This window comes from Eumetopias jubatus, unplaced genomic scaffold (genome assembly GCF_037043125.1).
Source record: "Eumetopias jubatus isolate StellerSeaLion01/CBP00866 unplaced genomic scaffold, mEumJub1_p1.0 scaffold_9, whole genome shotgun sequence".
Classification (NCBI taxonomy): Eukaryota; Metazoa; Chordata; class Mammalia; order Carnivora; family Otariidae; genus Eumetopias; species Eumetopias jubatus.
The window spans coordinates 16,899,312-16,914,055 of NW_028274815.1; the positions used below are offsets into that span (position 1 = coordinate 16,899,312).

General features: G+C 46.5%; 1 protein-coding gene across 1 annotated transcript in view; it reads right to left on the bottom strand.

Moving 5' to 3' along the window:
- Positions 1 to 14,214, bottom strand: part of APOB (apolipoprotein B) — a 37,594-nt gene extending 23,380 nt beyond the window's left edge. Inside the window, exons 1-15 of the mRNA XM_028099515.2 lie at positions 14,148 to 14,214; positions 13,857 to 13,895; positions 12,727 to 12,842; positions 11,565 to 11,710; positions 9,381 to 9,534; positions 8,389 to 8,544; positions 6,747 to 6,871; positions 5,974 to 6,059; positions 4,362 to 4,581; positions 3,315 to 3,542; positions 2,978 to 3,095; positions 2,725 to 2,871; positions 1,822 to 2,033; positions 1,292 to 1,529; positions 547 to 723 (exon numbers count right to left, since the gene is read on the bottom strand). Of these exons, the coding sequence (XP_027955316.2) occupies positions 547 to 723; positions 1,292 to 1,529; positions 1,822 to 2,033; positions 2,725 to 2,871; positions 2,978 to 3,095; positions 3,315 to 3,542; positions 4,362 to 4,581; positions 5,974 to 6,059; positions 6,747 to 6,871; positions 8,389 to 8,544; positions 9,381 to 9,534; positions 11,565 to 11,710; positions 12,727 to 12,842; positions 13,857 to 13,895; positions 14,148 to 14,214 (2,229 nt within the window). The remainder of the gene's footprint in view (positions 1 to 546; positions 724 to 1,291; positions 1,530 to 1,821; positions 2,034 to 2,724; positions 2,872 to 2,977; positions 3,096 to 3,314; positions 3,543 to 4,361; positions 4,582 to 5,973; positions 6,060 to 6,746; positions 6,872 to 8,388; positions 8,545 to 9,380; positions 9,535 to 11,564; positions 11,711 to 12,726; positions 12,843 to 13,856; positions 13,896 to 14,147) is intronic.
- Between the last annotated feature and the right edge of the window lie 530 nt (positions 14,215 to 14,744).

Genomic DNA, 14,744 nt, shown 5'->3' on the forward strand with positions numbered 1-14,744 from the left:
CTACTCCTTAAGTGGGGGCTTATCCTAGCTTCAAAGTAGATTTTGCTCCCACTATATGAGTGAGTAAGAGCCAAAGAAAGCAGTTAATAATGAAAATATGAACTCAAAAATTAAAATAATGTCCGCTATTGAACAATCAGTACCAGTCATGCACTCTGATTAGCATTTTACATACTTTATTTCATTTAGTCTCTAAATAACCCAGTGAGTTATGGACTATCAGCACTCTGGGGATGTAGAAGCAGAGTATCAAGCAGCTTTCCCAGGTGTGCACATTTTGAAGACAGTAAGGTCAGAGTTCAAACCCATGCCCCAGAGTCTACACTGTTAATCAGTATGGGAGAATGCCTCTAATAAGTGTGGCTCCTGGGCACACTGAATCTCCAGGAGGCTTATAACTGCAGAGGACCCTAGTCTTTACCCCCACAGGACTGGTAAATAATAGACATAATTATCATTTCAGCTAGATAGCTCCTTGATGACTTCTAGGCTTGGAGAAAAATATTTTTGCACTGAGATCCAAAGCTTTTCTTAATAGAAACATACCTGCTCACGTTTATCATCTTTGGTGTAGCCGAAGTGGTCCACCAAGATCTTGGAGACATGATCAGGAGCTTGGTCATCAACCCAGTACAAAGCCTTGTTGACACTGTCTGGGAAAAATCCTTGCTTTCCAAAAAGAGCTTCCAATGTTGGCTCAAAACCTTTCCCTTCCAAACCAATCTAAGAAAGAAAATCAGGCAAGAAAATGCCGTCAGGTTGCTTTGTTGCATGTCAGCCTCCAATTCCTCTCCTCATGTCCATTTAATTAAACAAGTATTTAATGAATACTATGGGGTAAGAGCTGAGCTCAGCCACCACAGGAGTTGTTTTATTTAAATCTTACTGGAATCTTGAAAGGCAGAACTTATTACTTGTCCTTTTCCAGAAGACACTAAGGTCAGAGAGGATAAACAATTAAACAAGAGATTCAGATTGGTAATGAATTTGGGGTTTGAACCAGATCAGTCTGATTGCATAGCCCATGTGTTTTGTTGGATTCGGTTCTAAGGGCTTCCCTGAGACATCTACATTTCCCTTAATACTACAGAGTCATGCTTCAGGTGACCTTTAGCTAGAAGGCAGGAGGGCAAGGAAGGAGGGAAAGAAGAAGCCCTCAAACTGATGGTAGGAATGAGCTGCCTGATTATAGCTCCTCCCCAGGCTGGCTCATGACTCCCTTGACTTTCTATTTATGGTGTTGTACAGAACAGGAGAGAGGACGGGAGCCTCTTCTTAGTCTCACACATACCTCAAAGAGGTCCGCTGGAGCAAATCCAAAGACAGTGAGGGTTGTTTTCAGCATGCTTTCTTTAGGAAGGTAATTATTTGGATCAAATATAAGATTTCCCTCGATTTTGACTGAAACAGGGTCAAACGATGGAAGGGAAACAGATTTGGAAAACTGATAGTTCCGGGAAAATTTTGAGAAGTCCATGATGGTTGGGAGTTGAGATCCTTTCAGAGCTTCTTCCACTAACTTTTTCAAGCTAGATGGAAAGAAGGAACATAGTTTTAGCTTACACATCATGTTAAGAGTCCATTGTCTCTCTCACCCCAAGGAAATATGGATTGCTGAACGCTACCAAACTATCTGGACTTCATTTGCCCAAGAGCTTGGCTCAGGTCTGCTTCTGCTGCATTTTTGTGTGCAGGTTGCCCAGAAGAAAGAACACTCCATAAAGGGCAGGCAATGGCCTTTAGGAATGGGCGGGGGTTGGGTGGGGTGGTGGATTACTCTTTGCCCTTTGTGGCAGATGGGGGAAAATTACTCTTACTTACTTTTTGATATACAATTCTTCTGAGTTTAAGATGTTGGCGATGTGGGAAGCCACAAAGTTCTTTACTTGCTCATTCTGTTCCCATGGAAGAAGCTGGATGATTTCGTTAATATCTGACTGGGAAGGGTCCCTCATCAGCATGAGATAGGCAGCCAGTCGCTTATCCCCTGAAGAGGCATCATTGAGGAAAACCTGAAGAAGAACTTCCCGGACCTGTAGCCAAAAAAGGAGACTGTTACCACTGTCATTTGGTCAGAACATAGAACATGCCTGGCAAACACTGGTGTGGTCTACTGGTGGTTTACTACATGCAAGTCAAATTTCTTTCTGATAATTTTTCAAATGCTGGTATGGTATCTTCTCACTAGTGTCTCTCAGAACAACCAGCTCAAGGAAGGGTCTCAGAAGACTATTAAATGCATGTTACATTCAACTGCATTAACATACTCAAGTTGTGACTTGAGGAAGATCTGCTACTATAAGTGAAAATAAACTTGTTTTAACATAAATTATTTTAATGCGGGAATGAAGGTGGGAAGGGATAGTGAGAATTTGGGGTGAATAAATAAGGCATTTTCCAAAGTTCTGGAGTCATTTGCACCCAAGACAGGGCCAGGTTGACTATCCCAGTTTGGGAAAATGGGGGAAATCAGTCATGTTTTCCTAAGATGAGAGTGACGGTTGATCTGGTAGGGGGACAGCATGTAGCTAAAATCTCATATTCGAGGCTAGAGTGGTAGCACGGTCTGATATTTCTTTCTTCTCCACATACTGCTAGGCAGTCAATAGGCTTGTTAAAATTGGCAATTAGAAAGCAGTAGAATGATGAAATTTAGAATCTCATTCCAAGTCCTTGTTAATCTGAATAAAGTTTTTACATTCAGACTTCCTCTGTGAACTTCACCTCATCTTTAAGTTCCATTTTCCGCAGTGCCTGGATGGCGGCCTTCTGAATCATCAGGGATGGCTCTGTACTTTTGATACATTTCAGGATTGAAGACGTAAATCTTGGGGTTACTGTCTCCATGGTTCTTCCAATATTTCCAATGACCTGCATTGAAAAGAAACAAGGGCAAATCAGGTGCAGAAGGAAAACTAGGGGGTGTCCAGGAAAATGCTTCTGAAACAATGCATATCATACAAAAGACTGAAAGTACCCTCAGAATCAAGTAGGTGTGATCTTTGTTCCCAGTGCAGTCATCGCGAATCTGTTCCAACAGGTAATCAGCAATATCCAGCAGGTCCTGGGTCACCACAGGGTTTGCCTTATGATAGCTACAGAGTAAGAGTTAGGACTTAGCAAGCATAGCTAAGTTTACTTTAAAATACAGGCTTGTGTGTGAAGATTTCTTATTGCAAGTCTTTGCTCTCAAAATGGCTAGTGGAGAAAACAAGAGTATGCAAAAGCCTGAAAGTGGAGGGTGGGGTATAATCTTAGTACAGGGATGTGGGGTCTTCCTCAGCTCCTAGGAGGAGAACCAGTGTGAAACTCACTTGTTGACCACGTGACTCAGAGCGTATAAGGTGGCCCAGCTCTGCTGCTCCTTTGCTGTGCTGAAGATTTCCTGCAGCCTCTCGGCTGAGGGCTCTGGCATCAGGGCCACCAGGTAAGTCACAGCATCTATCAGGAGGGGGTTGGCCTTCTCACTTCTCAGCCACTGGAGGATGTGAGTGTAACACTGGGGCTGTCCACACTGAATCAAGGCTTGTAAGGTGATGGGGCTAAGAAGGAAAGAGCAGAGAAGGTTACATAGATCGCCTTCAGGCAGCTCCAATATCCTTGGCCCATGATGCTCCCTCTGACAGGAGTGCCCTGATTTCTTTTCTATTCACTCTCCAAATCCAACCATCTTCCAAAATCCAACTCAGATCCCAGGGAGCCTTCCCTACAAGCACTGTCCACTGGAGAAGCACCATGGAGGAAAGTCTGAAGAAGGACCCCAGATTAATCACCAAAAGAGGACTGTTACCACTGTCCTTCCTTCAGAACATAGACTGTGCCAGGAAAACATTGGCATGGCCTAATTTTGGTCCTTAGTCCCTCCTCCGACCTTTCCAGCACTTAGAGCCAATGCCTTGAAGTATAGAGAAATCACAGTATCTCTTTGTTTGCCTAGCTCTCTCTCCACTAGCCCAGGCTTCCAGAGGACACAGACTTCTTTTTCTCTAAAATTTTCCAGGGTACTCATAATAGAATGAGGAATTAGAAGATACCCATCAAAATGTGAGAAATATTTCTCTTCCCTTTTGACACACAAATACATATCTGCCCTGAATGGAGCGTGTGTGCGCGCGCGCATGTGTGTGTGTGTGTGTGTGTGTGTGTGTGTGTGTGTGTGTGTGTGTGTATGTGTGGCCCATGGAACTCTAAGCACGTTAGTTGATATTTCTCTATCCAGCAAACATTAACTGATTGACTAGTGGAATAACTGGATTGATATTTCAGTGGCCTCTGAGATTTTCTGCTTGGCCATGGTTTGAAAGTTCAGCCACTTATCATAGGTCATACAAAAGATATAGCTGCAACCATTCAAGAAATACCTGGACACCTCGGTCAGCTTTGGCAAGAGGGATGTGAATGCCTCATCGTTGAGACTTCTCAGCTCAGTAACCAGTTTGTTGAAGAGGTTAGCTCTCTGGGCATTCTTTTCAGAGACATGCAATGTTTGCAGCTCCTGGAGAGTCTTCACAATGGCCTCAGCCTGCTTTGGAGGTAATGTGGATTTGGTGCTCTCAAAGGCAAGACCCACCTCCTCAGCACCTGGAAGGGTGAAAGTGTCAAAGGGATTCTTGCTTACCTCCACATTTAAACCACCTCCTGGTCTACTGAAAACTGGAAATTAGGAGGTATCAGCAAAAAGAAAAGAAAACTATCCTATACTCAATGCCTGTTATGTATCTGGCTCTGTGCTAGGTGTTTGACTTCAATGTTTTTACTGACTCATCACAGTATCCTTATGGGTTTGCTATTATTCCTCAATTTAAAAACAGGGGAACTGAGACCTAGAGATGAGCAACTCACCTTGCCTAAGACCTCTCTGAGTGCAAGAGGCAGAGCTGAAATTGAATCCAGGTTTGTCTGAATTTGATATCAGATAACCTCTTTGCTAGAAGGAACTAGAGGTAGTGCTGCCACTGACACGCTGTGGTTGAGGCAAGACCCATCGATGCTCACCTGTCATTTTTTCCAATGGGATCTATAAGCAGCTTATTGGGGGGGGGGGAAGATGCTTCTCTGTCTCCTCCATCACCCTGAACAGGACAGGGGTTAATGTGGGAAATGTGGGGGAATAATGGGGGAAATGTGGTACAATGGAAAGAGTCCTGACTTAAATTAGACCCAAGGTCTGACCTTGCACTACTTCCAATATTCAGAGACCCTGGATACATCACAAGCCTCTCTAAGTATCATTTTCCCCCTCTGTAGAATGGGTATAAAAGCACACATGGCTACCACCTGACATCATAGGTTGCTGAGAACAATGAGGGAATACATATGGCAGATTTTTTTTTTTTATAAATGTCTTTTTTTAAAAGATTTTATTTATTTATTTATTTGACACACACAGAGAGAGAGAGACAGCTAGAGAGGGAATACAAGCAGGGGGAGCGAGAGAGGGAGAAGCAGGCTCCTGGCTGAGCAGGGAGCCTGATGCGGGGCTCGATCCCAGGACCCTGGGATCATGACCTGAGCCGAAGGCAGATGCTTAATGACTGAGCCACCCAGGCGCCCCACGGCAGATTTAAATATAAGACAAATGCAGGGTTAGGGTTGGACTAGAGATCATTAAGGTTTTATCCTGCTCTAAAGACTGATTCCTGATCCCAAAGGCCCTCTCCCACTTGCCCCAACTCGTCCAGGTCCCAGGCCTATTATAGGGTGTATAAGGTTGTCAGATCTACCAAAGGTAGACTTATGAGGCCAATTTCCTATTTACAAAAACCCAGGTAGTTTGGGGATACTTCTCCTTTTCCTTTATCCTACTGGCACTTGACATTTTGAAAGGGACGTGCTTTCTCACTGGAGCAGCCCATAGCCAGAATGTCAAAGCCCACTTGACTCATCAATCAGCAGACATTTCTTAGCCATGGTACATGGTGTGTCTTGGGCAGATTTCCCAGCCCTGGCAACTATGTGCATATAAAATCTTACCTTCATTAAAGAAGCGGCTGTTGATCTTAGGTGTGTCTTCAAGTTTCAAAGTCTGTGTAACTTGTGTCATCATCCCATACTTATTCCTGGTAACGAAGGAAGCACATCATGTCATGGATGGCCAGTTCCCTAGAGCGTACTATTCTTTTCATGTTGAATGTTTTCCTCTCTACTTCTACCCAAATCCTGCCTACCTTTCAAACCATTAAATCCAGCCTCCTTGACTTCCTTCCCTGCCAGTGAATAGCCTCCACCTCTTCCCGGTCATGCTAGCTGTCCTTGCACAGAGGGACATCTGTACCTTATACCTTTCACCAATCTGGAGTGTCCAGAGGGTAGGGACTAACACCGTGCCTTGAAATTCCTGTGTTATCTCCCTCAGCACAATGCCAAGAATAGAGCAATTAATCAGTAAACACTAGTTGATGGATCAGGTTTCAAAATGGATTGGGTATACAAGTCTCTGGTACCAATCCCAAAACTTCCATAAAGCCTTTTTAACCATGGCAGCCTGCAAGGATCCCTGGGTTTCCTGATCCATAACCCTTAAAGTCTGGGTCTCAGATATCTTTGGTTGGTCTCAAATTGTTTTGTATTCCTAAGATTTTCCTGCTAAATTGTCTGTTAGCTTGAAATGGAGACAGGGATGGGCTCTGCTTTGTACCTCCTCATAGCCTCCTCCAGGCACAGCCTTGCCTAGAACAGGGCATTGAGAAGCATTCATCTCACATCAACTCCATAAACGATGAATCAGGGTGCAGAAGGTGACCTACTTGGAGGAGAAAGGCAGGAACAGGTGTTGCTCCTTGCAGATGGCTTCTGACACATGCTTCTTCTTTGGGTCCAGAGTGTACAGGCAGGACTGATTACTGCTAATCAGAGCTGACAAGGGGTGGAACTGTAAATGAGATTGGAAAAAAAATATTTTGATCAGTTCCTGGGGCTTGAACCTGATTCTTCTGCCATGGGCATTTACCTTCAAGGAAGATGGGAGATGGGAGTTCTGCACCACTAGATAAACTCAGTTAAAGAAGGTAACTTGGTACTTGACATTTAAAGAAAGGGATGCAATAACTCAGGATACCCAAAGCTGAGTCAAGCTGTAGACTCTTCTTGTTCCACCCCACTGGATCTCTCATCTTGCACAAAGTGTATACAGCCCGGTATCATACATATACCCGCCCACCACACACTAACACTTCACACTGCTTCTTAAGTTTTCTTTGCCTGGAAGCCTGTCCTTATGTCTCTCTTCCACTCTCATGTTCTTTGTATCTTTCAGGTTCATGGTCCACATCCTCCATAAATCTTTGAGGCTAGATTGATGGATGCTCACCCGCCATTCTGTCTAATCAGATCTACCGCCAGCTTTGCCAAATGAACTACATGAGTAGTGCTTTTCCTCCATGGTCAGGCCTAGGATTGCTTGTCTGCACTGCTCAGTTTATAACTTTATCAAGTATGCCATTTATTGTCCTTTACTGGCATGTGTAGGAACCTTGTTCCTGGATTAGACTGTAGGTACAAAGGAAGGTCCATGGTTCATCTGCCACTGCCTCTGGCCCTCAGTGCTGCCCAGAGTGGGGCTAAGCACACAGCAAGTGCTCAGAAAAGAGACATAAGCCAGTGCCTTGGCCTCTTCTGATTATGACCCTTGTGGCCGTCAGACGTCATATTTTCAGCCTCAAGGACAATGACCAGGAACATTGCCAAGCATGGCAGTGATTGCTCAAGTCCTTCCTGTTTATTGAGATAAGCTGTGATTCATGTACCAGAAGATTACAAGGCATTGGGCAAGCTCTGGTAATATGGTGCCACATGACCCCTGTTGAGGTACAGGAGAGAAGGCTAATACCAAGGGGCTGGTCTAGGCAGGAGGTAGAGAGGCCAGGCATCGATCATGGTCGTACATAGGATGAAAGGACACAGGACATTGGAATTGCTCTTGGTAATGTCACTTCATGGGAGTGAGGGAGAGGAGAACAGAACACAGGTCTTGGGCCTTCCTCAGAGGTTGGATGCCTGGAGCTGGGGACATCCAGCCCTCTTACAGGAAACAGCAATAGATGGCTTTGCTGCCTTCCATTAAGCCCTAGAACCTTTTCAGGGATAGACAGTCATTATTCTCCAGGGATGGTGGAAGGTTTGCTGCCAGTGACAGAAGGACAGCAAGAAGGACAGAGCTGTGGACTGGGGAATCCGGAACCTGATTCTCGTCTTGGCTCAATTAATAACAGGCCATGTGGCCTTGGGCAGTCCTTTCCTGGTCCGGTCTTCAGTTTCCTGCTATAGTCTAGATGAAGATGAGGCTGGGTTGATTCTTCTCTAAAATCCCTACCAGCTCTAACATTCCAGAATTTTAATAACCAAGAGGACAGTGCTCGGTGCAAGGAGCAATGTAGATGTGAAACTTACCATGCCTTTGATCAAAGCAAGTGGGCTGACTCCTGTGCTAATGGGCTTGAAGTGATCACACTTCTCCAGGTTCCTTTCAATGGCTATTCCTGTTGCCACATTTGCCTTCCTTGTTTTAACAGTTAAGTCACTGGAACAGTTTCCATGCACAGTATCCTATGGGAGTAGGAGATAGAACAGGTATGTTCAACGTGGGAAAACAGCCGTGGGTGCTTTAGAGGGCCTGGGAAAGGAGCCTGGGAGAAAAGGCAGGAGCAGCTTGGATTGGGAAGGGACTTTCTTCTTCCTAGGCACAGGGTGGGCATTGCTGGCTGGCCAGAGGTGAAGTGAGAAGGCCAGTGAAGGATGGTTCTGGACCCTCCTAGGACCCAGGCGACTCTGACTTTGCATTCTGTGCTCTCAGAAGATTTTCTCTATTGCTCATTTACGGCATGTATTCCAGTCTGCCCTGTGTTCAGTGTGTCTTGGTTCTCTCCCCAGATCCCGAGAACTCCCTGAGGAAAGTTCTGGGCAGGACATGTCTCTGTCTTCTCCAAGGGTAGTATAGTATCGAACCTAGAACACAGTAAGGGCTCAAAAATGTTCATGGGACTCAAATAAGTTGGATTCTCTCTCAGATCGAAACTTGAAATTCTTGAGAGAGGCTGGCAACAGATTCAATTATTTTCTGTGCTTAAAATACACACCAACTTTACTGTGTTATACCTCGTGGGGACACAAAAAAGCAAACAAAAGAGTAGGGTGGTCAGGACTCCACATACACTGCTTTAAAATTAGGCTGACCTGCTCCACCTGCTCAGGAGGATCCATCCGTGAGCCCAGGGGACAGGGAGAGCCTTGGGTACTGGTGCTTCATACCAGTACAGGGCCTCTTGTGTGTAGCTAGCCATGTAGCTAAATCAATAATCCACTTTATATACACAGTGGGACCCGGCTCAAATATGTGAAGATGAGTTCAAAGGGCCACTGTTTTCAACCTTCTGAGTTCTCACCAGAAACAACTCTTGTTTATCCGCTTCTGTCTCCAGGGGAACCAGGAGGGCAGAAACGATGCCCCTCTTGATGTTCAGGATATGTTTAGGCTCTTCTTTCTCTGGGTAAAGTAAAACTTGCTTCCCTTCAGGGATGGCCAGCCTGAGCTCGTACCTATTCCAGAGAGAGTGCGGTCACAGAAATGTCCTTTCTCCGCTGAGAGCCTGTTGGACGTAAGCTAGGTAGCTTTGCATTCTCCCTTCTACTCATGGTTTTTTTTTTTTTTATCTTTTCTTTATAAATGTACATTTTCCAAAAAAGTATACAAATATGTGTATGTTTTTGGCATTCTCGTACTTTACTTGTTTTGCTTGCCTCATGCGTCCCCATGCTGTTTTCTACCCACACCAGTCTCTGCTGTCATGCTTCTCACAGAACAACCCACTGGGTTTTCCGTTTCTATCTCCACACTCAGGCAATCCCATCTAGGGGCGTGGGGGTGGAAACATTTGCACATAAAGATTTTTTCATTGCTTGTTTTACACAGATGACATTGTATTTTCCACATTTTTTTCTATCTTGCTTTTCTCAATTATACTCCACAGAAATCCTTTGACTCATTTGGTATAACTCTAACAGATTTTTTTTTTTAAAGCTATAGAGCTTTCTCATTTTATGGTTATATGTAATTGATTCAGTGTGTCCCTATTTGATGGGATTCCTATTCCCTATTTGATGGGATTCACTTTCTTTCTGGATTTTTTTCCCCCCCACATGAACAGCACTGGAACAAACACCCTTATGCATATTATCTTCATACATTACTGCTTTTCTTTTCATGGGCTAGAGTCCCAGCATTTTGAAATTGCTGTGTCAAAGGCAGTAAGTTTTTGATTATGATATTGACTATTGGCTCTCATTTCCATCAGCAATGCTATAGGTACCCTTTGCCTCAGAGGTCACCAGCAACAGGTGCTTGGCGGTTTTACATTTTTGTAATCTTATGGGCATAATGTGATAAGTATATTGTTGTTACATTAATTACACTTCCTGACTACTAGTGAATTTGAACTTCTTTTCATACATTTGTTGGGTAGTCGCTCTTTAATATGGTTTGAGACCATGTCTAAAGCCCATATCAACTATGGTCTTAGGAACTTCCCTTTGGGGACTTCCTTTTGGAAATTCAGGGCTGTACCTGCTCTAGTTAAGTCAGAAGGAGGAAAAGGAGACCAGGCACATCTCCTACAGATCTACATCCTCGCAGAAAGTTCTAGACACTGCAGTGTAGGCTTGGAAAGCCCGTGGTCGTCAAGAGCAGGAGTCCCTTTTGTTTGGAGAAAGGTAAAGCCCAAAAAGTAACTACCAGTCCCTCCTGTCACTGCATCCTTGTCCCTCATACACATTTAGGTCTCGGATAAAATTTCGGCGAGAGACAGAAGCATCAAGGCTGACTGCAGAGAAAGGACTGGCTTTCATGTCTAATGTTTAACAAATCGAAAGACGGGCGGGGAGTTTCTGATGCTCCCAGATCAACAAACCTATTGCTGCCTGTATTTGCACACACTTAGGACACTACTAACTGTGATTTGGACTTGAGGCAGGGGCGATGTTCAAAATACTTACAACAGGTGCAATACAGACACGGATCAGTCGGAAGACAGGCCAGCTGCAAACACCAGGATGGCCTGGTCACTATGCAGGCAGAACGCCGGCCCTGGGGGAGGATGACTTGGCATTCCCTGCACTCCCTGAGGTTGGGCCTTGCCGCCCCCATGGAACAGACCCTGCACCACACCAAGTCCTGCTGGACCCTCCCTGAAGACCGGGGGCTACCGGTCTTGTTCAATTCTTTAAACAAGAATTCACTTGTTTAAATAAACCATCTCACCTTTATTGTCTCAAGGAGTTTTAAAGCATGGACGTTTTTTAGAAGCACATTTAAATGATAATGAGGGGCACTTCACTAGGGAAGGGTAAATAATTCTTCCTTCTTTTTGACTTTTGTGACAACTTAGCAATTCCCTGATCCATGGTGAATACAGAATAAAATACTTATCCTCACACACATGCCTCATATAAACGCATGCATTCCATCCCTCCCTGGATACACACACAGAGACACACACGCGCACACGGACACGTATGTACAACACATCCAGTGAATCCCAGAGCTCAGAAGTTCAGACAGGCCCACGCCTTACTTGGACATGGCAGCAGCAAACTCCTCAGAGTTCTTGGTCTTATGCACTGAGGGCCTGCCCTTGGGGTTGAAGCCATACCCCTCCTTCAGGGTACACTGGCTTGTCCTGAGGATGAAGCTACAGAGTTGGGGGACCTCCAGCTCAACCTGAGAAGAGAGTAGCAAGCAGTACATGAAGACTCTCCATCAAGAACATGAGACCCTTCACAGCCCAGGGCTTACTCTCTAATCAGGACACCAAGGGAAATACTGTTGGGGACCCACTGTCTAGAGGGAATGCCGTCTAAGAGCTAGAAGAAGGACAACGGGGCAGGAAGAAGGCCATTGTTGGTTTCAACAGCAAATGTTTCCTTAATGTCACCCCAAAAAGCCAAGCAACCCAACTGTTTGTATCTCTTGGGGCCCATTCAGAGCTTTATGTATTGTTGGCGTTTGCAGAGGTCCCTAACAGTCATCTAGCACTGTTCAAGAACTTTCTGCAGTGATTGAAGTGTTCTACATCTACTGTGTCTGATAGAGATCTGCTGGCCATGGGCACTTGAAACGTGTCTGGTATGACTAAGAAGTTTTACTCAATTTAAACAGCCACGTGTGGCCAACGGCTACCTTATTTGACAACACGGACTACGGGGCCCTAGAAAGAAGTCAGTTTTCCAGCTTGACTTCTCTTTCCCACATGGCCCCTAATAGCGGCCCTTAGATCTGTTCCATATGAACATTGACATGAATACAGTCATCTCAGCGATAAAGTTTTGAAAACAAACTGCATATTTAAATTTTTCTTTTTTTCCCCCTGTTTGTCTTAAGCAAATATTCTGTTTGGCTCAGAGTATAAAAACTGCACTCCAGAAAGCTTTCCTGAGATGCCCACCTGCCTTGGCTTACCCACTGGGCCTCTTTCATCATGTTAAATCTACCGTCCTGCAATGCTGATATTCTAGATCATGTATTCCAGTTACACCTTGGAAGCTAATGGAATAATAAATCTGGTTGGCAATTTTTTTTTTTTTTTTTTTTTTGCGGCAGGAAACTCAGCAGAGTGGCTGACTTTCAAACCCAGGGACAGTCCCTCACTTTGTGATTACGGCAGTCCTGGCAGGAGCTGGGTCTGCAAGGATGGGAGCCCTGGGTCCCTCCAGTGGCTCTTCCTGTCCCCTCCATACCTTGCAGTTGATCCTGGTGGCACTCCTTGAATCAGGGGTCTCAGGGACCCCAGTGGAACTCTCAGCCTCATAGCTGTATACATACTTCCTGAGGTGCTTGAATCGAGATGCACCCTCTAAAATAGGGAGAAATAGGTCAGCTACATAGGACATAACTCCCCCAAGGGTAGTCTATTCTGGAAAGAGAGAGGTAGTGGCAAAGATCACACACACAAAAAAATGGTAATGAAACTCAAATTATTTTTAATTGACTTTGCATTATAATTTCCCTTTACACATTTAACTTCCCCGCTATGTTTTGTTGAGGATAATGTTTACGTTTGCCAGTATTTTTTGAATGTATCATCTGAGGTGCAAGGAGGGGAGTGTGAAACAATGGGGCTCAGAAGGTCTATAGGAGAGACTGGCAAATTAAGAGCTGGCATCATAAAGCAAATACCTCTGATGCCTTTTCAGCTTGAAAATAACACAATCCCGTGGCTCTTTTTTTGGTTCTCCCAAATCCCCGAGGCAAAGTTCATTAAGTATTATGGCTATCTGACTGTCTTAAGAAAAACCCAAGAAGGAATTCTGGCGTTTTCCATCGTGCTTGAGAGGAATTTGCCGAACAATGTGAGAAAAAGAGCACAGGTGCAGCGATGCCAGATGGCCACAAGATGGCACTGCTGCCCCATCAGAGGCCAGCCTCCCGCTCCGAGGCGTACACGGGGTACCACCGCGAGGTCAGCTCTTTTGACCCCCGGAGGTCAGGTAAATATGAAGGAGTCGGGGGTGGGGGCGTCTGGATTTCTCCACAAAGGTTAAAGTCAGCATTTCCTCACCCTCATGTGCTTCGAATCAATGATTAGCCACTGATAAACAATGGGATGTCTCTTTAATGTGTCCGTGGGCCGACAGAGTGACAGTCCCTCCCCCCCAGGCCAAGCTCTTGAGACAGAATAGAAATACAGGTAGAAGGAACTGAGAGCCCTTGGAGGTGGGCACAGTCTCAAGGAACTGGCTTCTTGGGGCTCAGAGCAGAGCACATCCATCATAGCGTCCCAGCATCTTAGTGAGCTGAGGTGCAGAAGGAGGGGCTAGGGGCTAGGGGTTGGGGGCGCCCTTCCCCGCCCAGTGGGGAAAAGCCTTACTTGGGCAGCTGGGGCTGACATTCTCCAGCACCTCATCTTCTGTAAGAAAAGGAGAGAGACAGCGGTTGCTTTCTCCCGTCTTCCCATGGGGCCCAGGGTCTCCCCGGGAGCCGTACCGCTTGCGCTTTCAGAGGAGAAGCAGGTTCTGGAGAAGCCCCTCCCCAGCCTGTGCTGCCCCCCCCTCCCGTGTTGTGCGGCGGGACCAGCCCCCGCTGGCCCGGGTCCCCGCCCCCCCAGCCCCCGCCCCGGGCCCGGGACCCCGCGGCCCGCAGGCCGGCCCGCCCCACTCACGCGCCCAGGCGCGGGCGGCCCCCAGCAGCAGCAGCAGCAGCAGGAGCGCGGGCCTCGGAGGGCCCATGCCGACGGCGCGGGCGGCTCCCTCGCTGCGCCTCGTGTCTCCTGGCCGACGGGCTGGCTGGCTGGCTCCTCAGGGACTGGCACTCGCAGGCGGCCGCCCGGCACCGTTGAGGAGGGAATGCGCGGCCCGTGTCTGCGCCCTATTTATACCAGGCCGCCCGCCCAGGCCGCAGCGCCCGGGCTTAGAGAGCAAGCCCGGCGAATTGCAAAAGGTCCAAAGGGCAGCCGGGCCTGTTTGCTTTTGCACACCTGGCTCCTGTAGCCTCCGAGCTCGAGGCGGGGCTGGCGAGGGGGCTGAGACCAGATCCAGCCAGGGCCTCGGTGGGCCCCTCCTCAGGCCTGTATAGAATGGGGCCCTGGAGTGGGGGGTGGGGGGCGGGGGGCTTGGTACCTGCCCTGACCCAGCGGTGCCTTCAGGAGATGACCAGGCGCCTGGACAAACCCCACCCCTCCTCCCTGCTCTGACTTTGTAGCCATTTCCAGAACCAGTCCTTAACAGTCTCTTGGTTGAGACATTTTCTGTTCTGTTCC